Source organism: Notechis scutatus, chromosome 2 (assembly GCF_049901735.1).
Source record: "Notechis scutatus isolate UNSWTSFEM ecotype Mainland chromosome 2, rNotScu1.2, whole genome shotgun sequence".
Taxonomy (NCBI): Eukaryota; Metazoa; Chordata; class Lepidosauria; order Squamata; family Elapidae; genus Notechis; species Notechis scutatus.
Genome location: NC_142010.1, coordinates 93,255,231 through 93,283,225, shown reverse-complemented (window position 1 = coordinate 93,283,225; position 27,995 = coordinate 93,255,231). Strand labels below are relative to the sequence as shown.

At 37.4% G+C, this 27,995-nt stretch overlaps 2 protein-coding genes and 1 long non-coding RNA gene across 3 annotated transcripts in view; 2 read left to right on the top strand and 1 right to left on the bottom strand.

The window, feature by feature from the left end:
- The window catches only part of DOCK2 (dedicator of cytokinesis 2), a 316,367-nt gene extending 303,339 nt beyond the window's left edge, over positions 1-13,028 (top strand). The window contains exons 48-52 of the mRNA XM_026688575.2: positions 284-411; positions 1,738-1,909; positions 4,064-4,187; positions 5,978-6,114; positions 11,123-13,028. Coding sequence (XP_026544360.2) covers positions 284-411; positions 1,738-1,909; positions 4,064-4,187; positions 5,978-6,114; positions 11,123-11,191 — 630 coding nt within the window. The 3' untranslated portion in view covers positions 11,192-13,028. The remainder of the gene's footprint in view (positions 1-283; positions 412-1,737; positions 1,910-4,063; positions 4,188-5,977; positions 6,115-11,122) is intronic.
- On the bottom strand, positions 4-24,849 carry LOC113426215 (uncharacterized). Its single transcript, XR_003372665.2, has 4 exons — positions 24,712-24,849; positions 24,518-24,562; positions 1,481-1,540; positions 4-445 (listed from the first exon to the last, which is right to left on the bottom strand). It is a non-coding gene; the product is annotated as an uncharacterized LOC113426215 (long non-coding RNA).
- FOXI1 (forkhead box I1) lies at positions 24,423-27,995 on the top strand. The gene is made up of 2 exons (XM_026688567.2): positions 24,423-25,060; positions 25,970-27,995. Exons 1-2 carry the CDS (start codon positions 24,487-24,489, stop codon positions 26,509-26,511), a joined length of 1,116 nt encoding a protein of 371 aa, XP_026544352.1. The 5' UTR covers positions 24,423-24,486; the 3' UTR covers positions 26,512-27,995.

Sequence of the window (27,995 nt, the reverse complement as noted above, 5' to 3'; positions counted from 1 at the left end):
TACTTGAATGAAACAAAAAAAAGTTTTGTTTTATTTTATTTTTTTATAGAAGAAAAAAAAATACTTTCGGAAAATTGGATGGCAGGTTTTGGCCACACATTATAGATGTCAAAACTAAGGTTAAACAAAAGCAAAATAAAAATCAATGTATTTATCCCTGCAAAGAAAGCTGTAGAAAATAGCCCAACGCTATTGTATTTCTTCCGATTCCCAGCCAGCCAGTGAAAAGCAATAATCAGTTTTGCTGTACTCAAACTTTTTCATGTTTTTTTTTCTCTCTAAGCCGGATTTTGATGACAGGCGGTTAGGTCGACCAAAATCTATGCTGAGATCGTATCGTCAGATGTCCATTATTTCAATGTCCTCCATGAATTCTGACTGCGGTACACCAAACAAGATTCCTGTAGAAAGGTTAGTTATGGGCCAGCTTCCTGGCATGAGTTTTCTGCAAGATACAGATCAGGAGGGAACAGAACATATTACATTAAGAAAACATACCATGATTGAACAGAGATAGTAAGCATCTAATTTTATTTGGTCTATAATAAAAACTATTACAAAAGTGAATGCTGCTTTTAAAATTAGCAGTGGTGGGCTGACAGCATTGAAGATTGAAACTGCATTGAGGATTTATTCACCATGCACATATTCATATAAATAATATTTGGGATGATTCTGAAAGACTTCCCAAATACTGATGTCACCTTCTTGGATTACCTTTCTGCATAGCTTAACCTGATATGTAACTTTTAGTTGTTCACTAAGTTTATAGCATCATCCAGGAAAATCCCTCTATATGAACAGCTTCGAAGCTATTCCCTAGCCAATAATTACTGAATAAATAAAATGTAGAATGTCTAGATTTAAAAAATGCTTTCTATTTTTTGGGGGGTGGGACTTCCTTTTGGCCTTCTGAAAAGCCTTGAAGACATGACTCTGCCAAGTAGCCTGGGATCCTGTGACATTTTGGGAGTGGCTAATAGAGTAGGTAACACCCCACTTCTTCCCTGTGTGTACTTGGTTCCCTCTTTTTCCATCCTGTTTGGTTTTATTTCAATTGAATTTTAGATTTAAGATCCTTATTTATTGTTATAATATTTTATAGCAGCAGCCCCTGGCCTTTTGGGTGCCAGGGACTGGTTCTGTGAAGTGTGTTTTTTTCCCCCCACGGATGAGAAGAGCCATGATTTTGCACTCTGTCTGGATCCTGCACATACACAGATGGGGCTTTGCTCACTTGTGGGGCCTTGATCCTGGCTGGCTGTAGCCTGGTACCAGTCTGAGGCCCAGGGCTTGGGGACCTCTGTTTTATAGTACATTGTAGTCAATGTCTATCTATCTAGCATCACATTTGGCAAAATCAGCAGCATACAGCTTTGATTAAATCAGTCAATCAATATTAATTTTCCTTTGATTTCTTATTTATTCCATTCCAAGCCTATTATAAACATGTTCTCAAATGAACTCTTAGGTCACTTACCTCCTTTGGTTGTCAATTCCTGTTTTCATCTCTTTCCTGACTAAGGAATGAATGCCAGCACTAAAAAGAAAAGACTTGGTAGTTGTAATGTTTTCCCTAACTAGTTTTCAGCTGCTAGGACTTCCAATTCCTGCTTTCCCTCTGGAACTGCCTGATGTCATTAGATTTGCCATATTGCAAAGAACCTCTGCAAGGGAACGGCAGTACTGTGGGCAGATTAATTAAGTTAATTAATTTGTTTCCATTTACATTGGTAGCTTTGAACTTGAAGTCATGTCACCCAAGGCAACCGAATCTGTGTCAGAAGAAAATGGACGTCTCATAAGCAACCAGCCTGAAGTGAAAATGAGGAAAGGCCGGAAGAGAGAAAAGAGAAGCAGCGTCATACTCCCAGACAAAAAATCTTCTGACCTTCCTGATATGAAATGTGTAAGTTCTTGTTAACAGGGTAATTTTAGTATCTCTCATATTAGGCACATTTTAACCAACCTGTGGCCTTTAAAGACAAAATCTTGTATTCTTTCAAGATATAACAGCCAATTTGGTCAGGTGATAAACTAACATGTTGCGGAATCTGGTCTGTAGTTGACATTCTCTGGATTAATCTGCTGCCTGATACAAGGGCAAATTGCTGGGTGGGAGATTGCTTAAGCAATCTGGAGGAGAGCAGCTGGCTGAACATCTATGGCCTCCAGTTCCAGTTGAGGTTCCTTCAAGATAAATACATGTTCACTCTGTTAAAGAAACAAAATTTCTTGTTAGGATGCCACCACTTTGCAAACAATGCCATCAACAGAGCAAAAAGATACCTCACTGGCATCTTTTTTGGGCCATTTATCATCTGAGCACTTTGATCACACTAATTTATCATCAGCCTGAATTTATATAACTTGTACTGCAACATTTTATGACAAACCTAAGGGGGGGAATGGCTTCTGAGTATTAAAAATGCAATGTCATTAAAGGGGGCAAAAAACCCCACATCAGTTCAGTAAAGAAGTTTCATCCAATTTTGTTTGCTGCCAAAAAGTAGAACTACATGAAGATCAGTTAGATCATAAATCATTTAGAAGAATTGTAACAAAATATGCATTATATTTGGACATAAGCTGTTGATCAGAAACCATTACCCCATCTATTTTTTAAGCCCAGAAGTAAATTGAGTCTCTTTGTGATTTCTCAAAACATAAAAGGAAAGCATTCATATTTTATACTATTCTAAATGCTAAGATTAGAATTTAGGGTTGTTGTTTTTAATTATGGTGGCATAAATTGTTAATAATCAGTATGCGCTGTCCTGAAGATTTTGAAAAAAATTAAACATGAGCCTCTATGCCACTTCTTAACTAATTAAGAAAATTTAGAATTGAAAAAAATTAGAAAAACCAACTCTCTGGTATCAAAAACATAGCAAGTACATTTATGCATACATCTTCCATAACCACCACCCACACTTTCCACTTATTGTCACAATGAAAGAAGACTACTATATTTCATTTTAGAATCTGTACTGTTTTTTTTAAAAAACATAAACCTAGTTACCTACTCACAGTCTGGCTAAATGTACATAGGGCAGGAGTGTCAAACTCACTGCTCAGGAGTGTCACGGCATCGTCATGTGATGTATTGTGACTTTTTTCCTCTTCACTAAATGGGGCATGGGCGTGGCCAATGCATGATACATCTGGACCATGGACTGCGAGTTTGACACTCCTGACATAGGGCAATCCATAACAAATACATCTAAAATTCTCCCCCTCTCTATGTCTATCTGTCTCTCTCTCTGTGTGTGTGTGCATGTGTGTTTGTGTGTGTGTGTGTGAGAGAGAGAGAGAGAGAGAGAGAAGCAGCAGTTTGCAATAATCAAAGAAATATTATTTGTTAAATTTATTTGCTGCCTAATAACATTAAAAAGGTATGTTTGTACACTGTAAACTGCCAGCTTTTAATATGATCATATCTCATAATATTCAAGTGGAAAGATTGAATTCATTCTGAAATGCTTTTGTACCATGATCTTATCCATGTCTATTTTTTAAAAAAATCATTTCATAGTTTTTACACCTAGCCACGCCTAATGTAGAAATAGACCCTGATCTAATAAAGTATTTTAAAATGCTAGAGTTAATTAGTGGCAGGGAGAGAGGGGAGTGGGACAGGGGAGGGGCATAGGCATTCTGGCTACCTTCATGAGGATATTTTGGACTTCAGTTTCCATGATCTTGAAAAATGCAGCTAGTGGCAGCTAGTGTGATAATTAGTCCAAAATAGCTAGACAACTCCAAATTATCTCTATCTAGTATAGATTATATTTTCTTTCCTTTTTTACTCTGGAACTTTGAGAAAGTTTTATTAGCTTTTAAAAAAGATGAACAGAAGCTCCAAACTGATTGTGCTGGTAGGGCACAATTCAAATTCTATTCACTTTTAACAGAATAATTCCAGCTGAATTTAAGTTCCAAAATGGCATCTTTAGGTCAATAACTGACAGTACATATTAAAAAGTAACCCATTAAAACCAAACAATTTACTTTCTTGAGTTTTACACATTGGCTTTTTGTTGTTGTTGTTATGGCTGTGCAGCTGTCAAGAAAATATGAATTTATGAGTGATACCAACCTTTCTGAACATCTGGATGTCCCTCAGAAAACATCTGTTCAACTCAAGCAAATGAGTTTTGCCAGCCGTTCTATGCCAACCATACCAGGTAAGTTAATTAAGAAAGTGAAAGCTCTGCAGTTTTACAGTCATTAATTTTTAAAAAACGATAAAACCCACCCCTGTTCATTTAAAAATAACAACAAGGCTGTTATGTTATATAATTTTTCCAGAAATTAAATAATACATGAGCAGTTTCAGCATCTTTTGAATCTAGACTATATATTTTCATAAAGGCAAAACCTACGTTGCCTAGTATTCAAATATTTTAAAATCCTTCTTGTCATTGAGTATAGGGTTTTTTGGGCGGAGGGGAAGGACATCATTTATCTTGGGAAAAGTTCTTTCTGTTTCATGTACATAAACTCATGTTAATACTGCTGAATAATATATAGATAGTCTTCGACTTATAACAGTTCTTTTAGTGACCATTCAAAGTTTCTATGTACATAGTATGTACTTTGTACTATGTACAAAGATTTGCCACTTTATTCATGCAAGTATTTTTGTTCCATCACATAGGCATTTAAAACAGACAGAGAAATAAAATGTAATGTGCTTGTGATAAAAGCGACTATTTAATATAGTGTTGGGAAAAAATGAAAAGTAGACAATGATATTTGTCATAACTGATAAATGTCAAAATTCATCTAGATACTTGTACATCACAATTCAGCTATTGTTTTTATTATTTGTATGAGTGATTCCAGCAATTCCCTCCTAAGATTTCATTATCCATGTCTCAAATAAATGGTTCATCTTACTGATGAACCATGGTCTGATAGACTGGGAGAAATTCTTTTTCTGTTTCCAAACCCTAGATGACGAGAGTTCCTTTGGAATAAATTCTTCCATGAAATAATGACTGATTAGCTATCTGGATTTTTGAATGTGTATTTGAAATAGGACTTAACAATGGCACTTAGACTTATATACCACTTCACAGTGCTTTATAGCCCTCTCTAAGTAGTTTACATATTTTCAGCATATTTTCCCCAAAAATCTGGGTTCTCATTTTACCCACTTCAGAAGAAGGGAAGGCTGAGTCAACCTTGAGCTGGTGAGACTCAAACTGCCAAACTGCTGCAGCCCGCAAGTCAGCAGAAGTAGCCTGCAATACTGCATTCTAATCACTGAGCCACCATGGCTATAGGAAACAGTTCCTATATCTGCATGTAGCTTCAAAGAAGCCTAATTGAAAAAACATTTTTCTGCAAGGGCAGAAATAGGAACTGTTTCTATATGATGGTGCAGAAATGAAACACGGAAGTCTTATTTTACATAACATAAAATGATAGCAAAGATAATGGCTGCATCAGTGGAAATGGATGTTCACTTTCTAATGCTCAAGGAGTTGGGGGCAGCAGAATGATGAAATGTATCTTATATATTCCCACAGAATGGCTCTAACTTTATATATTAAATATATTATTTTTGTCACTACTTAAAGATGTCAGGGGCAATGCTAAAGTAGGAGAACATTTCTCTTCATGTCTCAGTCTTCTGTGAGGGATATCTTTGAAGGATATTCTATCATGTGAATATTCACATAGATCAGTACAGTCTAGTCAGATTAAACCATTTCTGTGGAAAATTAATCTTTAGCCTTATTTGCAACACACATACACATACAAACTACCTGAGAGGGAGAGGGAGACACTGATGATGTAAATCTATATTATGTCTATATAATATCTCTATGTCTGTCTGTCTGTCTGTCTGTCCGTCCGTCCATCCATCCATCCATCTATCTATCCATCTATCTAATTTTTGTAATTTACTGATATGGATTGCATTTTACAACTTTATTTTGACTATGTACACTGCACTGTTCTAAAGCTTTAACCCTATCCATATGCTGTCCAACATTGGAAGAAACAAATGTGTCACAGAGAATGAGTCAGACAAACATTCCACCCATCTTGGAAACAGAAAAGAAAACTCTAAAAAAGAAGAAAACGCTCTTCAAAACAATAGTAAGTGTCAGTGTTTCTGTTCACATTTTAAGCATTCAAACTTACTTACATTTGTAAGCAACCTGCACATTTCATGTTTGCCTACAGTATTGCATCTACTTAAAATTATAAAAATTAGTTCTCTCAAAATATAAGTTGACTTATAATTTATGATTACAGACTTATGATTTAGACTTATGACTACAGTTGACCCCAAAATGTTGCTAAGCAAGACAGTTGTTAAATAAATTTTGCTCCCTTTTATGACCTTTCTTGCAACAGTGAACACTGCAGTTGTTAAGTTGTTAAGTTTATCTGGGTTCCCTTTACTTTGCTTGTCAGAAGTTTGAAAAAGGTGATCACATGACCCCAGAACACTGTAACTGTCATAAACATGAGTCAGTTGCCAAGCATTTGAATTTTGATCACATAACCATGGGGATGCTGCAATGGTCATAAGTGTGAAAACGGTCATAAGCCACTTTTTTCAGTAACTTGGAACAGCCACAAAATGAACCGTTGTAAATCGAGGACTTTCTGTAATCCCTGACTTTGGATTTTTTTTGTTGTGTTTAATTATTTTGTTTTCTATTAGCAAGCAATGGGTTTACAGGAATGTTTAGTACAAAATCTGCTTTTTAGTCCATGCCATCTGATCAAAATTCTGGATGTTTTTTGGCTATAGAGTGTCACATTATATTTGAATAGACTGTGCTTCAGTTCTTTGTTTTCATAGATGATGACTGCATTATCATTTTAAAGCACTCCCAATAGATCATTGCAATTATTATATCAATGATATAATACGATAACAAGCACCGTTAGCTTACTGATTGGCACTGTTGGGGCGTTTATTTAATGCCATCATATTAACTTAACCAAAGATGTTTCAGGACATTTTGACACCTAATGTATCTCTCAGCAGATTAATTTGTTAAAAACATATAGATTGAACACTAACTTCAAAAAATATTTTTAGGTTAATTCTCCAGAGACAGAATTTCAGTGTATCAACGTTGCATTTTGATTCCTCAAGGGTTAATTCAAAAATAAATTGCACCTAATTTAATGAAAATATATGCTAGTTTGAAACTTTGAATTTTTTTCCATTGTATAATATAAGGAATAAATTAGTCCCAGCAGGAAACTGGAAGGCAAAGCTATTTCTCAGTTCTCCTTTGTCAATCTTACAGACAATTTTAGACCAAGCTGTGGTGGAAATGTTGTCCTGAATATATAGGATTGTTCTGTTCATTCTAGAATCCAGAACCCGAGATTATTTTTGAAATTGCCAAGTATAGCCCTGTCACAGAGCCAAATAATAGTTTTTTCAGGTGATGTGTAGCATGCATATCCTATCTGCTTCTCTGGTTCGATTTACATTTTCCGATCTATTCCTCAGAAATGTGAACCAAAGCACCTCTTTGGTTTCTTTCTAAATTTGCATTTTGCATATGTTGTTTTATATGTAGCTTCCATTTGGTGTTGCAGTAATAAATATTTTTAGGAAGGTCATCTAATTTTGCATTGGGGAAACACTTCTGTTCTGGCTGTGCTGGGGAAATAAATATTACTGCTCCTCTCTCCAGCTGCTGCATTCCAAGTAAGAGTCCTGATAACTAATTAGAGGGAATAAATTACTTAACTGTATCTATTAATTACTTACAACTTCCTGTTTCCAAATCCAGTAGAGAGAGGGCATGCTGTGGGTTCAATTATATAGGGAGCTACATTTGGCAGTGGGCCTTCTCGGCTGCCACGTCTGCATTGCGGAATATCCTTCTCTCCGAGGTTAAGCTGGCACCAACACTCCTAATTTTCTGAAGGTCCCTTAAGACCTGATTGTACTTCTAGCCTGAGGATGCCAGAAATCAGGCACATTGGTGATGTGGCTCTGTTATTAAAATCCCTTCACCCATTCCTTCTTTTTAGCTGTGTTTTACACTTTGAACGTTTTTAATAAAAGCAAGACGTTTGCCAAAATAAGTTTTGCCCCATTTTATGACCTATCTTGCCACAGTTGTTAAGTGAATCATTGCAGCTGCTAAGTTAGTCCCATGGGTGTTAAGTGAACCTGGCTTCCCCATTGACTTTGCTTGACAGAAGATCGCAAAAAGTGATCACACAACCCCAGGACATCATAAATATGAGTCAGTTGTCAAGGATCTGAATTTTGATCAAGTGACTAAGGGATGCTGCAATGGTCATAAGTGTGAAAAACGTTCATAAGTCACTTTTTTTCCAGTGACGTTGTAACTTTGAATGGCCACTAAATGAACTAAGTTGAGAACTACCTGTAGCTTGCAGGAAAAGGACGGACAAATCTCTCTTCTTAAATCACCTCTTTCTCTAACAGGAAGAATTAAACTTTAAACACATCAGTCACCTAATTAGGCATGTATAATTTGAGTTCATTCAGGCTTTTTACAATAATGTAGCTCTTTCAAGAAAAGAAGCCATTGAAACCGCTGATTGCTTTAAACCCAATGGGATTTACTCTGACATTTGTTCAACTACCTTGAGGAAATTAGCAGGGTAACCAAAAGAGTCTCTTAGCTTCCTATTCCTGGTGGGATATCAGAGGATTTCAGGTGCATCTGTGAGGCAACTTTCACCAGGTCTCTAAAATGATCGAAGTGTTCTTATTTTATCCAAGAAAAGCCTCTTCTCTAGACTTTGGTGGATTTTTCTGCTAACTATGCTTGCTCTGCTCTTGCAAAGGAGACTTAAAAGGTATCCTTCCAAGTCTGTAATTTCTTCATTGCTTTCCAAATTCTATCTGAACATAGAACATACTGTAGAACAAAAATCAAGGAAACAGTCGGTCCGCTAAAGAGAGAAGACAGCAAGGAAGTAACAGACAATAGAGAGAAAGCAGAACTGCTTCACTCATTCTTTGCCTCGGTCTTCACGCAAAAATAAACTATAGCTAAATCCACCCAAAACATAACTGTAAAAGACAGACCAGAAATAAAAGTTAAAATAAGCAAAAAAAAAAAAAAAAAAAATAGTAAGAGAACACCTGTCTGATCTTGATGGACACAAATCACCGGGGCCTGATGGATTACATCCCAGAGTTTTAAAGGAGCTGGCAGAGGTCATCTCAGAACCACTGCACCATATCTTTCAAAAATCCTGGAGCACCGGAGAACTACTAGAGGACTGGAAAAGAGCTGATGTGGTTCCCATCTTCAAAAAAGGAAAAAAAAAACAGACCCAGGAAACTATAGACCAATCAGTCTAACATCAATACACGGGAAGATACTGGAAAAGCTAATTAAAAAACAGATCTGCCAACATCTAGAAACAAGTAAAGTAATAACTAGCAGTCAGCACGGGTTTGTTAAGAACAGATCATGCCAAACCAATCTTATTCATTCTTCAACATAGTGACTAAATTAGTAGACCAGCAAAATACTGTAGACATAATATATTTAGATTTCAGCAAGGCATTCAACAAAGTAGACCACAATCTACTTCTTAGTAAGCTAGAAAAAAGTGGAATAGATAGCACCACCACTAGATGGACTCACAACTGGCTGACAAACTATACTCAACAAGTACTCCTTATGGGTCTAAGTCTACATGGAGGGAAGTAAGCAGTGGGGTGCCACAAGATTCTGTCTTAAGCCCAGTACTCTTCAATATCTTCATTAACAACTTAGATGAAGGAATAGAAGGGGAACTTACCAAATTTGCAGATGATACTAAGCTGGCAGAAATAGCTAACACCCAAGAAGATAGGCTCAAGATCTAGACTAGACAAGAACACTGGGCTGTATCTAACAAAATAAAATTCAATATAGAGAAAAGTAAAGTCCTACACTTAGGCAAGAAAAACCAAAAGTACACATATAGACTGGGTGAAACCAGGCTCAATAGCAGTAACTGTGAGAGGGATCTCGGAGTCTTAGTGGACAACCAGCTAAATATGAGCCAGCAGTGTGCAGCGGCAGCCCAAAAAGGTAATGCAATCCTAAATTGCATTAACAGAGGGATATGATTGAGATCAAGGGAGGTACTAATACCACTCTATAAACCCTAGAGTACTGCATTCAGTTTTGGTCACCACACTATAAAAAAGATGTTGAGACTCTGGAAAAAGTACAAAAGAGCAACCAGGATGATTAGGGGACTGCAGACTAAAACATATAAAGAATGGTTTACATGAACAGGGCATGGCTAGTCTAGTAAAGAGAAGGACCAGGGGAGACATGATAGCAGTCTTCCAATATCTGAGAGGCTGCCACAAAGAGGAAGGGGTCAAGCTATTTTCTAAAGCGCCTGTAGGCCAGACAAGGAATAATGGATGGAAACTGAACAAGGAGAGATTTAAGATGGAAGTAAGGAGAAACTTTCTGACAGTGAGAACAATCAACCAATGGAATACCTTGCCCTCGGGAGTTGTGGGAGCGCCATCACTTGAGACTTTCAAGAAGAGATTGGACTGCCATTTGTGCCAAATGGTATAGGGTTTCCCGTTTGGATGGAGGGGTCCCTTCCAACTCTGATTATCTGTTATCTGTTTAACATAGAATCATGGAGCTGGAAGGAACCTCAGAGATCTTCTGGTCTAATGCCCATCTCAAAGCAGGAGACCTTATACCATCCCAGTCAAATGGTAGTCTAGTCTGTTTTTGAAAACATCCATTGATGGAGCATCCACAGCTGGCACCGAAGCTTCTCCAATTGATTAATTGTTCTTACTGTTAGAAAATTTATCTTTACCTATTGGTTGGATCTCTCATTAACCACCCATTACTTTCTGTTCTGCCCTCTCGAGTTTTGGAGAATAAATCAATCCCCTCTTCTCTGTCACAGCCCTTCAAGTACTGGAAGACAGTTATCATGTCTTCCCCTAATCCTTTTCTTCCAAAAGCCAGCTATTGTGAGAAGGGTGAGAATTTTTTCCTCTCATGTAATATTCTTACATCCCAGTAAGTTATGGCAATCATGAACTGATTGCTTACAATAAGGTCACAGCGAAATCCAGATGTTAATATGGGATCTTTTCTTTTCTTCTATATAGTACAAGTCCAAGCAACCTGAAGATCGAAGGTGTACGAGTGAACGGCAACCTGATGTCTCAGAGCTGTGAATAAATTCCACTGTTTGAAAGAAAATAATTATAGGCAAAAAAATTTTTTTAAAAGATTCTAAATTGAAAATGAAGGTTGTCTCACAACGTTGATAATGTATATAAAATCATTTGTACTGTTAAGACTTAATGCTGTTACACTCCTAAATGCTTGACTTTGGTGATAGGCAAGATCTGTTAATCTGTGGACCAGTTCTTAATCTCAATACTCTGGGAATCAATAATGTGAAATGGTCATTGGAGAAAGCATTGATCTTTCACTGTGCATAGAAAATAATGTAACCCAAATAATATAATTCTGGACTTGATGTTTACAATTGTTTTGCCTTATATTTGCACTTTGTATTGTATATACGGGTATATATGTGTTTATGGTCATAATCTCTATTACATATAATCTATTGATACCACCTATTCCAATCCTTGTATATCAACGTTATAAACTGGATCTTGGTTGATTCCTCCGGACTGAAAAATCATTAATGAGGTTTTAAGGTTTGCTAAAATCAAAATTTTATGCAATCAACATCTTACTTGATTCCACAGGACTCATCATTATGCATTTATCTCCCATTGCTGAAATATCTCTTATGACTTCTGTCTACTATATTTTATTGCTTGTTCCTGGATGGGGGGGCAATGATGGCTTAATGATATATTTGTTTCATATTAAGAAGCAGACTGACTTTCTTGCTTAAGCAGTTCTTTTCCAAAATTGATCGTGCCAGTCTTCTCTGACATTGTACTATCATTAATTATTGAGTTGTAATAGCCCAGGCTGAATTTGCCCACAGGTTGATAATGTGGTGGGCATTTTTTGTAATATTTTAGTACCGCAGTATGTTTTTAAAATATTCTGTCATAAGCTGTATCATCTTTTTTTTAGGAAGTCATTTCAAGAAATATATCTTTATAATGCCAACATTATGTCAAAATATTCATTAGTTTCTGTAATTTCTAGATGAAGCACATGGTACAACTGCTTTGATCTAATAAACATATGATCAAAGGGACTTCTTTTTTTAAAAAAATGTTCAACTTCTTGCCTCAAGGTGTAACTGAAAGGTACTTTGAAATTGCTGCAAGAACGGGGGCGTGGTATTAACTTACTCTTAATAATAGATATTCTGATGTAGTAGAATTTTAAAATAGGGGAGCCCAGCATCACTTACTATTTTTTCCCTTACTTGAAATATTCGCTAGCACAAAAAGCAATCCAGCCTGAATTATGAGGCAGATGTGGTTGGATTTTTCTTTGGAGTCTGCAGTCACTATCTCTATAAGACATAGAATATTGGAAAATATAAATGAACCAGTTCAAGTTCTCCTTTTGGATTTATTTCCATGTGATGGGAGTCTTGTAGTCCTCGATTGAAGACCTCAATTGTTCTAAAGCCAAAATTTGGGCCAAAGTTTCCAAGGTTTAGCAATTTAATCTTGTAGACACAGCATTCTAGTTCTCAACTTATGGCCACAATTGAACTCAAAATTTCTGTTGCTAAGTGAAACATTTATTAAGTGAATTTGGCCCCATTTTTCAACCTTTCTTGCCACAGTTGTTAAGTGAATCACTGTAGTTGTCAACTTAGTAACATAGTTGTTAAGTGAACCTGGTTTCCCCATTGACTTTGCTTGACAGAAGGTTACAAAAAGTGATTGTATGATCTTGGGACACAACAAAGGTCATAAATATGAGTTAGTTGTCAAGCATCTGAATTTTGATCACATGACCATAAGGATGCTGTAATGGTTATAAGTGTGAAAAACAGTCATAAATCACTTTTTTTCAGTGCCATTGTAACTTTGAACGGTCACTAAATAAACTGTTGTAAATGGAGGACGATCTGTACAAGCTTTCTCAGCATTTAATCCCAAAATTTGGAACTCCAGAAGTCAGAAGTTCTAAGATACAGGACTCCCGATCTGGAACTAGATCTGTCTAACTCTGTGTTATTCATTTATTTATCAAAATTTATGAAAATTTATATGAACACCCAGTTCATTTTTAGTGACTCTGGGCAACTTTATATAAACAATAAAAAACAATAACCCTACTTCCTCCATCAAGAGGCAAAAACATTTATTTTGGCAAAAATATTACATACATCCCATCAGCAAGAAAACATATTTCTGCAGAAACATTACAAGCACTCTTGTTTTGCTGATAAATTATGTAAGGTGTTCTGTTCTTTACTGATATTCATTTATGTTTTGATTGTGAACTTATAAAAGTACTTTACTCCCCTCATTTAGAACGGACTGTTTCTAGTGGTAAATGTTAATAAAATAATACTTACCATCAGGGGTGGGATACAACAGGGTTAACTCACGGTTCGAGATTTACAAGCTTCCCTGCATGCTGTGAGCCACGCGCCTGTAAATCATCATCAGCATGCTGTGTGCAGAGATGCAGCCTTTAAAACAGCCCTCTTTTCCTGCTTTTTTAACTGCAGATGTGCCTCGCATGGCAGCTGAAGTTGAAAAATCAGGAAATAAAGGTCAGGTAAGAGCCCGGGTGGGCAAGTGAGCAAAAACATCAGCAGACATAGAACCGTTTCTATGTCTGCTGCTCTTCAGAGCTATTGGTTCTACAGAGGTGGACAGAACTGGTCGAAACCCATCCCTACTTACCATAACGTTTATAACTATTGAGTTAAATATTGTCTTTTGATAAAGTCTTCAAGTGCTCACTGCATACCAATGAAGAGAAATAACTCTACAATGTCTGTTTCTAAATATCACTTTTCCTATTTGCATGATCTCATACTTACTGCTCAGTAGAACAAAAAATCAAATGCTGTAACACATACAGTTTTCACACAGGCAGTGAATCATCCTGACACCATCAAGTGTTGAATGAATAAGTTATTATTTTTCTTTTTTCCATCCTCGGATCTGAAGAGTGCTGCTCATTGCTTAATATTAATTCTCTGATATACAGGCTTTCCCTAACATGAAGCTCTTTGTTTAGCATACTTGTTAAAATATTTGTATAGAAACAAGGCATGTCAAGTTGAAAGGAGTTAATTTTATTTTTAATTGAAAATATGTTGTTTGGACTCCCTTTCTTTTGTCTGTTGCTTGGAAATAGTTGATGACTCTTACTTGAAAATAGTAATATTGTATGTGACTCTGCATACTTAACTTTTAATAGAAATGTGAAAAATCTATTTGATATTCCTTTTTTAAAAAACAAAAAGCAAACATAAAATAACTCTTATTTCACTAGACATTTGAGAACTCAGGTAAGTATAACTTGTGCATCAGCAAAACTGAGGCTATCAAATCAACATAAAGCAGTGGCACTTAGACTTAGATACCATTTTATAGTGCTTTACCTCTCTTAAGTGGTTTACAGCAGTGGTCCCCAACCTTTTTGTACCAGGGACCGGTTTCAAGCAGAAACATTTTTCAAGGACCGGGGAGAGAATCGAGTTTGGTAGTTTGCTTGCAGACGTTTCATTACCTGACTAGGTAACATCTGATGTTGTTACCTAGTCGGGTAATAAACGTCTGCCAGCAAACCACCAAGTTCAGGGAGCTCCTCGGCCCTGCCTCCTCAGCCCCATCCCTCAGGTGTCTCCCTCCCTCCCTCCCTCAGGTGTCTGCCTCGTTCTCTCTCAGTCACTCTATCGCTCCTCCAGCAGCCCAAGAAGCGGGGGTGGCTTTCCTGTCGCCACAGCTTCCCGAGCGCCCGTTCACCCCCACCCGCCTGCCCGCCCGCTCGCCAGTTCAATCCACAGTGCTCCGCTCTACCTGCCTTCTTCGTTTCGGAGCAGCTTCGGCTGATAAAAAGAGGCGAATAGTTATTATTCTCAGCCAAGCTGCTCCCAAACAACCAGACAGGCAGGCAGGCAGAACGGAGCACTGTGGATTGAACCGCGAGCGAGCGGGCGGGCGGGGTGGGGTGAAACGGGCGCTCGGGAAGCTGCGGCGACAGGAAAAGCCACCCCCCAGCTTCTTTGAAGCAGTTTCTTCCTGGGCTGGTGGAGGAGCGAGAAAGCGACTGAGAGAGCTGAGCCAGAGAGCAGGACAGGCTTCGGTTGCTTCCTCCCTCCCCTTCTTTCATTTGTGTCCTTGATCCCCGATCCCAGCAGCATTCACCAAAGGCGAAGAAAGCCGCCATTTTTTTTCTTTGCGGCCCGGTAAAGAGTGCTCCGCGCCCGGCACGGTCCGCGCCCAGTGGTTGGGGACCCTGGTTTACAGAGTCAGCATATTGCCCCCAACAATCTGGGTCCTCATTTTATCAACCTCGGAAGGATGGAAGAATGAGTCAACATTGACTCTGATAAAACCGAACTTCCAAATTGCAGTCAGCCGGCAGTCAGCAGAAGTAGCCTGCAGTACTGCATTCTAACCAATTGGATAAACTACTATTGTATAGTGGCTTATTAATGGTGTAATTCTGTTCAGTTTATTGAAAAGTATTTCTCTCTGTATTAAGGATCTACAGTCTCTCATTCATGGATAAAGAGGATAGGAATGGATGAAGCTTTTGTATATGTTTTCATACAGTGATTTGTTTATTTATGTGGCACTATGTTTTTAATTCTTTTTTTTTTCTATTTGAATTTGTGAACTGCCCTCAGTTATTTTGGAGTCAGTGGTAATAAACCCCATAAATAAATGCTATAAATGCAAGATTATCCATCAAGCTCAACATTATCTACTATGGTGACTAGCAGAGATTCTTTAGAATTTTAGACCAGGGTTTTCCACATATACTTGATAGTGGTAAGGATTTATTTTCCTTGCGAAGCATATAGGAGTAGAAAGGAAAATTCTTGTCCAGTCTTAGAATGTTCTGAAATTTCACTGAACATTCTTCACTACACCTTGAGTGGTCTGGGGCCATAATGCAGTTCCTTACCTTCCAAAGAGGGCCCCAAAGGTTCCCCAGTGGCACGGTAATTCCACTAGAAGAAATGTGGCTAATAGAAGAGAATAGTCATAGATCAAGGTTGAATTATGGGGTCAATTTAGGTAATGAAATATCCTGTAAGACAAACAACTAAGATCAGGGAGCATCAAGGATCCCACAGAAATGGGGCTGATTCTATTCTTTCTGATTAGATGCTGCAATGTGTCTTAAAAGAGTTATGATGAGCTGCATCTTTTCCTATAATGTATTGTGGCTTCTGCAGAGCAGTGAAATGTGGAAATTCTAAATAGTAAGTTAAATAAAAGAAAACCATGAATAATTCATATGAATGGGACTCAGTAAGAATATATTCTATATGCATTCTGTGTAGACTCTATGTAGACTTCGCGTCTTGGATGTTCACAAATGAACAAGTGTTCTAGAAGTTAACCTATTGTGTCACTATTATGTCTAGATTGCCAAACTATTACATCTAGAATTTGGGAAAAAACAAAAATGGATGATAAGCACTCCTAATTCTGTCCATGTAGTTACTTGGTAGTACTGTATAAATTTAGTTTTCACCTACTGCCTTAGTAGTACTGTATAAACTAGTTGGATGAATGACAAGTCCAAGGAAGGAACAAGGAGTGAAAATAAGATGGTCTATCTCCTGTTTTGTAGTGGAATTTGAAAAAACATTGTTAATTGCAATATGCAATAAAACAAAGGTACTGATGAATTTCTGATCATATGTACCATACTGTGAATCATATTTTTAGAAGCTATAATGGAATTTTCAGGATCATTTGTCTGAACAAGATTCAAGCATCCCACACATTCTTTAAAGAGAAGATCTGCTGAAGGTCCCCCTTCAAGTGAAGGCGTGGGAGCAGAGCTGCAAAAGTATTTTGCCAACTAATCTTACAACATGAAATGTCCCTAACTTCTCAGCTTTTAGGAGAAGCTGTAAGAACTGGCTGTCCTGCAGAGCAATGAGTATTAATGGTTTGAGAACTTGTCATAGGTAAGTAAGTAGGTTTATATTAAAATTAACTCAATCATATAGATAGAAAAGGTTCAATTCATTTTATCAACTTTTTATCAACTGATTAGTCAGTTCCAGATTCTTAAGTTGGTTCTTGAAAGTCATTGCCGGAATTTATGACTTGGTGTGAAGCCGGGTGAACAAGACACATCTGTTTCCAGAGCCTTCATTCCAGCATCTCAGTTCAATATAGTTTGAGCTACTATGTATCAAAGTTAGTATTCCGGTGCTACCCCAAATCTACAGAATCCTGGTTTGTTAAATGTTCATGCATTGAATATGTTTTAATCTGAATTGAGAAGTATGTAGTATAAAAGTTTCTACACCAAAAAAATCTACAAAGGAAGTAAACATTCTCGTTGTTAATGTTTTTCTCCAAGAAAGGTGGGGAAAGAACACCTCAGCAACAATAAAGCTACTAAAATAGTCTTGTGGATCCAAGTACATTATTTTACTGCAGCTGAATCATATCTAGAGAAATATTTCTAGAGAGACCTCATGCTGAAAAGTCATTTATCACTGCAGATCACAATTCATGCAACTATGGAAATGAATGTTTAATATTCACTCCTAATAATGTAAAATTGAGCTTAGTGACTTTTGTCACATCTTTGTGGTTTTCTTCACAATATAGTTCTATATATTATAGCATTTTTCAGTCTATAATTCTGGTATTTCTGGAGGGAGCCCCATCCAAAATTAACCACCGTAACCCGGTTTAATTTCAAAAGTCAGCCAGATATAGGGTATTGGTTAAATATTTCAGATTAAGTTCCTATGACAACCCTCCAGGAAGATTTAATTGCAAACATTCATCTCATTCCTTTACTATATTACTAGTGAATCTAAGAAAATCTCTTTTGGAAAGCATGGCACTAAAGTCTTAAGTTTTCCTTCTAAGTAAGTACAGAGTATGTATTCATTTTTTAAATAATGCTTTTAATTGTTTGGTGTAATTAAAATTAACACTTTTTTGGCAGTAAATTCTCTAATGATTTATGTCTGAATATGAGCCAGCATTATAAAAGAATACCTTTTCCACATTTCACCTCCATATATATTTAGACATGGGTTGCATATGTCCTTCTTGCAAAGGAAAATAAAATAAGTTCTGATGTAACTTTCATAGCAGCTACAATTTTCATATCTAATGTGGCTTCTTCAGGTTCATCACATTTTATCTTTGCACACAAGGGAATGATTCGGATGAATAATGGGGTTGTTCTCCTTGATTAATTAAAATTAAATTAACCTTGATTAATTTAAATTAATTTAAATTAACCTTGATTAATGGGGTTGGGCTTCCCTCTCAGGCAGAGGAGGCTTTGTTGTACCGGTAGTAGGGAGCCGTTTTTAAAAGAATTGGCTTTGCCTTCGAAGGCGAAGGGAAGGCGGCGACAGGAGAGCCTGAAGCCGAGTTGCAGGGAGGAGCCCTGGCTGGCCACGTGTGGCTGTGCCAAACACTCTAAATGCCACGGCAGCACAGGGAGAAGGGAAAGCAACGGTGGCGGAAGGTCTCCCGATACGAAGTGCCCCACCAACGCCAAGGTCAACATCCAAGCTGTCATCGCCCGCCCGCCTGAGGATGCAAGGTTGGGGGAATTAAGTCACCCCTGAAGAGACGGCCTAGCCATTTTTTCAGGGGTCAAAAAAATTAAAATAAGGCCTGGCCTTATTTTGTGAGAAACACGGTAAAAAGGGTTACATACCTTTTTAGAACATAGAATAGAAAAGAAAGTATTGAAGAAAGTCACAAAATATAAAGGCCTGCAAACAGAAGTGGAGCAACTATGACAAAAGAAAACAACGATAGTATCAATAGAAATAAATAGGCACTTTGGGTGCAATTCCAAAACATCTGGACTACCACACTCTTGGCACTCACCAACTATCAATTGCAAAGGCAGCTTTACCTGGGACAGCTTGCATCCCATAATATTTTTAACACCATGAAACATCAACATCTGTCTTTTCCAGATTCTGGGAACAGACTCAATTAATGGACCAAAATCCAGTCTAACTATTGGCCGATGGTGCAATGAACCATAATGATAATCCAACACTAGATGGCACTGTCAGAGTGTTCTGTATCTTCTGCTGCCATCTAGTGATGAGTTGGTGTTTTTGCACTCAGATATAGTAGCCCTGAAGATTGCATACAGTATACTGTGCTTGCAAAGGTTTGGGTAGCAATCTATGTCATCCCTGAATATAGGAATGTCTTTTCCCCATGTACTTCCAGTAGTGTTCACAAGAGGGAGCTATTTATCTATAATATTCAAAATTGAATCAGTCAAGTAACTGAACCTTCTAGGTCAGCAAGTTAATGCTAAGGAAAGTTTTTTTTGTTTATTTGTATATTAAGCACTTTAGAAATGCATTGGCAATTTTAGGCATTTAAAATACAGATTCAAAGAGCCCTACCTTTTAATAGCATTTCTGTAACATTCAGCCTAAAAGAATCTCTTCAGCTGCAAATTTGCATCGACTTTTGGGGAATAAGTTTCATTGTACCTGAAGTAACTGCTGAAGAAACCTACATAGGCTTCTTGCCGTCTAGGAAAAGTGAATGTTTCTGATTGGAACAATGTTTATCAGATAATATTTCTAGACGTTTATCAACCTAAAGCATGTTGTTTCCACACGCTAAGCAATAACATGTGTTCAAAATATTATTGTCAATGTTGCATGATACCAGGAAGCAAAAGAAAACCAAACTGCATTTGTGGTAAGTGCGATTTAACAGTTAACATTTGTTCTTCCTAAGTTTCAAGGGCTTGCCCTGAGATTAAGAAGTGTACTTCATTTATCAAACAAAAGGGAGACCATTAAGCCGAAGTGATAACTTGGTGTAGCCCATGGAGAGTCAGAGTCTCATAAACATTGAATGAAATAAAAAGTTCTTTATAAAGATAAGCATTTTGACATCTGTGGAATACCACACATAATAAAAAGTGTTCAATTATGGAGGCAGGTTTCAGCATGCATATAGGGGGTGGGGAAGCTAAAGCGTAAGGAACACTTTGATGGACACTTCAGTACCTCTTGAATGTCCATGTTGAAATCATTATAGTATTACCATTTTAATACAAATCCATACAGGAGATTTCCTTGTCAGTTTTAAAACAGGTTTGATTTTTTTTTTTTTTGTAAGAAGTCTTTTTTACCTTATGGCCTTACATCAGCTTTCTCAAATTGAACTTCTCTAGATTTAAACCTAAGGCAACTTTAAATATTTACAGCCAATATGATCATCACGCGGCCCCAAAGAATCTTGGATGAGACTGTAGGGAGAATACAGCTTTTGCCTCTCCATTTCCATTGCCTACTTCCCTGTTTTGGTGCCAACAGAATGGATAGAAGACACCTTGGCTGCATATCTTAAATTTGATAATAGCAACCAAGGTTTTTAGAAACTATTGATTTATAACTACATTTGATTGAATTTTTATTTATTTCAAAATGTGCTTTTAAAAAAATATTTAAGAATTGGAAAGAATTTGAGAACTATCATTCTGTTCATGTAGCTGTACAGATTAATTTGTTGGCCTAATGCTCCCTGAACAAATTTATATTAATTCTGAATGTCCAAAGAACCACAGTTGGATTGTTCTTGAAAGTAAATGCAAATTGGAGTTAAATTGTCTAATTAACTAGAAACCTGAAAAGTATTTTTTCAAAGGGTTTTTAGTATTGATATCCACCTTCCTAATAGAGTCTTCCATGTATTAAGGTCCATGTACCCCTTCCTCCACAAGCTATTAGTTACTAGGGAGACTGAAATTTGAGATAAACTAATGCCTTTTCTCATGTCAGTTCCATATAGCTTATGAAGTGAAATAATAATCTTTCCATGTTACAGCATCTATTGTAGTGGCAGGGAGCTTTTTGACTGGCTTTCCTATTTTCTGATTACTACATCCGTTTTCCATGGTAATTGTGGATTATGGGATCCATTGTCCAAAACCACGATGGCTGTGCTTCAGTTAAGAAAGTCTGCCTTCAGATCTAACATTCTTCAAGCCTAACCATTATTTTGCAAAGAAACAAATAATATTGCCATTCTAAGCAAGGACTTAGAGTTGCTTACACCTTTGATTAAAGGAAATCTGTTAAGTCTTCTTACAATTGCTGATCTTATATTGAAATATTGTTGATTTAATCTGTCACAGCCCTTTCTGGATAGATTCTTTTAATCAGATTATGCAAACTGAAATCCAAAATGGGATTGGAATGGAAAAAATAAATATGGATCAAGATATCAATTATATAAGAACCAATTAAAATGTAATTAAATACATTGAAAAACATTGAATAGTTCCTCTTCTGATCTCATGGAAATTATTATTTTATAGTGGGACAGACTGGAAGGGACTGTATTTTAAGTGGCACTGTTTCACCAGTTATAAGCTGAAGGAAGTTCACAGGTACAGCCCTCACATCTAGAGGAAGTTACCTGTGATGGAAAAGCAGCACTTCCCGCATTAGGAAGAATCCTCTGTGATGTAATTTCCTAAATTCCAGTGTGCTCTGTAATTTTTTTATTAAACATCCACTTATAATTAGTTTGTGTGCTAAGCATAATTTTCTGTGAAACAAGGATTCTTTTACAACTGAATGAAAAACTGCTGGTGACCTTCTACCGCTGCACCATAGAGAATATTTTAACTTACTGCGCCTCTGTATGGTTTGTTAATTGCACAGTGGCAGATAGGAAAGCACTCCAGGGGGTTAACGTCATTGTCCAGAAGATCATTGGTTGCCCTCTCCCCTCCTTGGAAGAGCTTTATAAGCTCCTGCTGCCTTAAGAATGTTCAAAACATTCTTAAAGATCCATCTCATCCTGGGCACACACACCCTTTTCTTTTGAACTATTACCATCTGGCAGACAGTACAGGATAATAACAAGGACAAATAGGCTGAAAAACAGCTTCTATCCCAGAGAAGTAACTATACTGAATTCTACTGTATAGTATAATACTAATGCAGTATCAGGGATTTTCAATTCAATTGTACAGAACGTGAAGGATGTGTGTTTTTGTTTTATTTTTATAGTTTTCTTATATATGATGTACGCTGAAGATGGCATTTAATTTCATTGTACGAGGTGCAATGACAATAAAATAAACTAACTGCATGTGTTGTCTCTTTCCTACATTAATGGAGATTGTTATATTTAAGACTCTCACATTATTCCTCAGATTAAAACATGAACTTGGGTTAAAAAAAATCCGAGCAGGTTTGATGGGAAAGCTATCCATTTTTCTCAATGATATATTACTCTAGCATGTCCTGTCCTGTCAATCTTGCCTTTACTGTGGTATCTCTGTGCCACTTGTATTTTTTTTCAAAGTGATCATCATTTTTATCACCTTGTTCTGGCTAAATAACTTCTCAGATACATCTGGGCATTGCAATATATCTTCATACATGTTTCTGCATATAGACATCCTTGGAAGAAGCTAAAAAAATACTACTGGGACGTTAAATGTGGCAATTTGTATTGGCTTCTTTTAAAGGTATGTCGATTGAAGAATTTGAAACAATACTGTAGGTAGAAAGGAAAGATGTGATGACTACTGTTGAAAGATTTATATTGTGGTGGAGCCTCTGAGACATATTTATGTAAATTTGATCTTTGGGTTATTGTATAAATTGTAAATCTCCCCTAATGAAGGGATTACCCTGACAGATTTTTTTTTAAATAATAAGCAACAGGATTTTTTTTCCTTTCAAGATTGTCAAAGAATATTTTTACTGGGGTATTCATTTATTTATCTTATGTTTTTATGAGCCCTCAAATGCATAGTTTTACCAGACTAGGGAAAAACTTATAGGGAGGCCGAAACTCAGAAGGAGCACTTATCACAGCAATAAATAAAAAGGAAAAAGCTTTACCTGCTGAATTGGTGTGTGTTGCACTGTGGCTGGCAACTCTGAATCTCAGTACCTTTTTAGACACATTTAGTAAAAAATCTTTTGGCTAGCTTCTTGACATTCTGTAGTGGGGAATGTAATGACATTAAAATGGAAAGCTTAACATGGGGCTTAATGTGTTTAAAACAAACAAAGAATGTCCCATTTCTACCATGAGTGTGATATAGCCCTGCCCCCTTTGCTTTATTTCCTGACTCCCTCTCCTCTTGTTAAGCTTGGCCCCCATCTCTTCCTGAATATGTAATCAATTCTAGCATCCCTTTTCTTAAGTGCTGAAAAAGTTTATAAAAAGGTAATAGAAAGGCATCGGATATGCTATGCATTATGCAAGACATATGCAGAATTATAATATAGCTGCTGAATTTTTTAGCAATAACTTAGAACTTTAAACAACACATAAAATTACACATTCTGTGGACACCTTTGGGTATATTTGCTCCTCTAAGTTCTCTGTTCATGTAGAGAGCTTGTCTTTTTCCTTCTATGTTTTGTAGCTTTCCTTATCATTTATATCTTCATGTTGAAAAGCTCTTGAGACATTTCTGGGAGTCATGTATCTGATGAAGACGTAGGCAGTGTGCCCATTAAAAGGAAGCAGCTGTAAATATGCATTAGTCTGATTTGACATTGTTTTTTAAAAGTCAATTTTCTTAAATCATGAAAACTAGTAAACTTGAAAAGTTGGCTTTGTTCGTTTAATCCCAAAGCATAAACTTCAAGATTCGGTCATTTCCTCTGACTGCAATGACCAAGCCAAAATGACAAAAAAAAATTAACAAAAAAGTGAATTGCAATCTTGTGCATTGTCACCAGGCAAGAAATTTCCTTGAACACTGTGAGAGGTTTTTTGTTTTTTTTTCCTGAGCAAATACCCCATCAGATTTGTTATGTCACTGAACAGCTTCCAAGCAAGTAATACACTTATTCCCTAGTTAATGCACAGATAATAGCTTCAATAGTGTAAAATATGAGGATTCCTGAACTGAGAAATAGTAATTTTTTAAAAAAAAAAAAAGTTTCTCATCTGCCTTTGCAACTCTAAAGTTTGGTGGGGGGGAATTAAGTTCCTAAACTGCCTTTGTCTTTACTGCTGTGGCCGAACTGAATTTGAAGAACAGGATCATCAGTTTTACCTGTAAGTAATTTTCAGTTTTCTTCCTATCAATCATACTAGTGGAAAATTCCTCCATTCATTTAAAAAAGATAAACAGTTGTAACTTTCGAATTTGGTTAATGTGACATCTATTACTGGCTTGAGCTGTCAGCATTCCAAAAAAGGGATATCACCCTGATCTCCAGCCTATCAGGATGCACGAGGCTGAGTCTTAGAAAGTAAACCTAAACATTTACAGGTGTATAAGTACTGGAGCTAGCACAGATGATGCACCTGTCTCAGGGAAAGGACTAACACAGGTGTGTTGGAACTTGGGCTACTGCCAGAGCTAGATTATGAGCTCATTTGATCCACAGATACACTCACCTCCACGCTGCAGCCCACAATTTCCAAGCATCGGCCAGGAACCACCTGAAATGAACATCTACTATGAAAATTTCTTCCACCCACAGAACATTCCTAGTCCACAACGGCCCACCAACTTTGAAACAGGGGACTATTCTGCTGCACCCAATCCTTACTTGTGGTTAAACGGACCTTCCATTAATTCTCCACCTTACCTGCCAGGATCCAACGGCAGTCCATATATCCCACAATCCTATGGAATGCAAAGGCAGCTCTTGCCCAACATGCATGGCTTGACAGGGAATGAAATGGGCTGGCTCCCTATGCCTTCTCAAGAGGAGCTGATGAAGCTGGTCAGACCACCTTATTCCTACTCTGCCCTGATTGCCATGGCCATCCATGGGGCACCAGACAAGAGGCTGACACTCAGTCAGATCTACCAGTATGTGGCAGACAACTTTCCCTTCTACAATAAAAGCAAGGCTGGTTGGCAGAATTCCATTCGTCACAACCTGTCCCTCAACGACTGCTTCAAGAAGGTGCCCCGGGATGAAGATGACCCAGGTAAGAAGTTTTCTTAATACTCACTTTGCTTTTCAGTTTACCATGGTTTTAGCCAGAGGATCTTTTGAGCCAGGTTCTGATTCTGTCTCACTCACAGTAAATACAGGCAGGGTCTCTACAAGAGGCTTTCAGTGTCTTTGAACTCATCTAATCATAATTGTGCCACAATAACATGGAGGGGCTTTAGATCAGCACAGAAAAGGCCAGTTGATGGTAAAAGACAGCATAGTGGGTCATTGGGGCAAAATGGCTTGCGACTACCTAAACTGCAGGGGGGCTTCCTCCTTTACCAAATTCACATGACTTGACAGTCACAAATATAATTCCCTAAGCCACACTTTGCCAGCATTTGATTCTATGCCTTTAACAATGCTGTGATAAGAAGAAGTTGGCAATTGATCATTCTGTGCTCTGAGAAGCATTGCCTATTGAGTAAAGACACTGGAGCATTTTTCCTGTGGTCAATTGGCTCTTTCCTTGGCTGTGAAATGAACTGGTTCTTCCTTATAGTTTTTTGGTGGATAAAACAATTGCTGGGAGACACTTCTAAATATCCTCCCTCATTCCTACCTGCTGTCTTGCTCAAGGTCAAATTCTGCTTTGTTTCAATAAATTATCTTGATGCTAATTAGGGATCTATCAAGTATTTTGTTGGAGAAGTAAGGATTTTTGTGTGTCTGTTAAGCACAAACTGTTAAAAGTTCAGTTTTACCTCAAGGCAACCTGGACAGGGCCTGGACAGAGTTATTTGAATACAAGCAGCTCTCCCTCCCTCCTTCCCTTCCTTTTTTTAAAAAAGGGTGTTGCCCAATCTGCTGCTTTTTCTGAATCCAAGCCAAACTAAGCATTGAGAACCTGCTCTTTGTTGGCTTCAGTTATATTTAAGTTTTCTTGCTCTTGTTCTAACAGGGAAAGGCAATTATTGGACTCTGGATCCCAACTGTGAGAAGATGTTTGACAATGGAAATTTTCGGCGAAAAAGGAAGAAGAAAACTGATTGTAGTGCCAGCACAGTGACTTTGGCTTCTGAAAAATCAGAGGACAGTGCCTTAAGTGGCAGTCCCAAGGCTCCAGAACACCAAGATATTTTGGAAAACTCGTCAGGAACTGAGAGTTCACCTGAAAAGAGGTCTCCTCCACCACCATCTACTACTCCCTGCCTCAACAACTTTCTCTCCAGCATGACAGCTTACATGAATGGGTCCAATTCAGTGAACCGCTCGGTGCCTCTGGGACTTGGCACTGATGCTGGGGACAAAATGGGACAGAATATGGTAGGCTTCAACACATACACGCCTCTTCCCAGTCATGGGGGTGGTGAATGGTCCAATTCCATGTCCTCTGGTCATCTTGGCTATAGCAGTTCAGTACTTAACCAGTTCAACACCAGTTTCTACAACAGCTTATCTGTCAATAATACTCTGTATGCAAGAGAGGGAACTGAAGTGTAAACAAATGGAGGCCTTGTGACAGGAGGAGTATTGTGCAAGAAGTCAGAAACAGAAACTATGTCAGGGAAAGGACTTCATGTGAGCTATCCTCTTCCCCATTTTTCTTAGACAGACCAAAGTTGCTCTGTTAACAGGTTTCCAGGCAGTGATGTTCACAGAAATCAGTGGCTTCAAATCATACAAAGACTTCTACTCATAAAAAATTGTAAAGAAGAGCATATCCTTTTCACTTGCACATTAGTCAATCAGAAATAATTGGTTTCAGACTTTTTGACATTAAAGCAGAACAGAGCGGTTGCTTCAGACATAAATCTACTTTTGGAAAATCCACCCTCTTTTTGCTTTCTCTGTATTCCATTTGAATACAAGAATACCATAAAGTAAAGCACAGTAATATTCACTAATTGGGTTGAATTAGTTGGGCTTTCTTCTTATCTGAAAACACGACACAATCCAGCTGATATTGTATGCTTAATATCTCACTTATTGGACTGGAGAAAGCTTATGCTTCTCTCCCCCTAAAACAACACTTACATTTTATTTTGCTACTAAAATCTACTATTTTATCAGTGTAAAGTGATAGGCAGAGAAGAAAACAAAGTGATGGAAGTGTTATTAAATAAGAATATATATATAAATAAAAACTTGACTTTTTATCATCCTTTTTTTTTTTACAGATATCATGCAAAATAACTGGAAAACTCAATTTAATTTTCAGTCAGGTGAATTTAGCCATAAGTGTCCTAATCACCAACAGCAATTGTATGTGATACATACAATGTTAGATGGTAGTTGAAGAACAAAGTGCAGAGTTTCAGCATGGCACAAGCCTAAACTTCTAAAAACAAGATTTAGTTTGGGTTTGATGTAGGCAGAATGTTGTGAAGTATGAAAACCTCTCCTGGAAGATATAAAAGATAAGACGCCACACTTCTAAACATATGTACGCACATATTTTATCAACACCTGACAACTCATGAGGAAATTGCTATTAATTCTGCGTTTTTTCTTTTATAAACTCTAATATATCTTCTGTGCTTGTACTTAAAAACCTACACTCAATTTATACACACTTTCCTAATGTAATGTTGGCCAAAGTTAGGGTGTGAAGTCATGTTTCTATCAAGGGCTAAAATTGGTTGGTGCAAATCTGTTGCAGGCTGCCCTTTTATTTGCCACAGCAAGAGTCAAAACTATTTGGGTTTACTCCTCTGACTTTTTAATGCCTTCTTATGCTCTCCTTCTTCCTCCCATTCAAGATGTCGCCATAGATTTTTTTTTTCACCTCAGCGTTTGATTCTGAAGCCTTAGAAAAAGCCTTATTGGGTTGAGAGACATTACACACCCCTGTCAAAAATGTGTAGCAGTTGCATATGACAATCCTAGGGAGGCTTCAGTGGTGCTTACACTTGATCCAATAAAAGTCCAAAGGGGTATAAATGCCCTCAGGCGAATGGAGCAAAAATAAAATCACTGCTCATGGA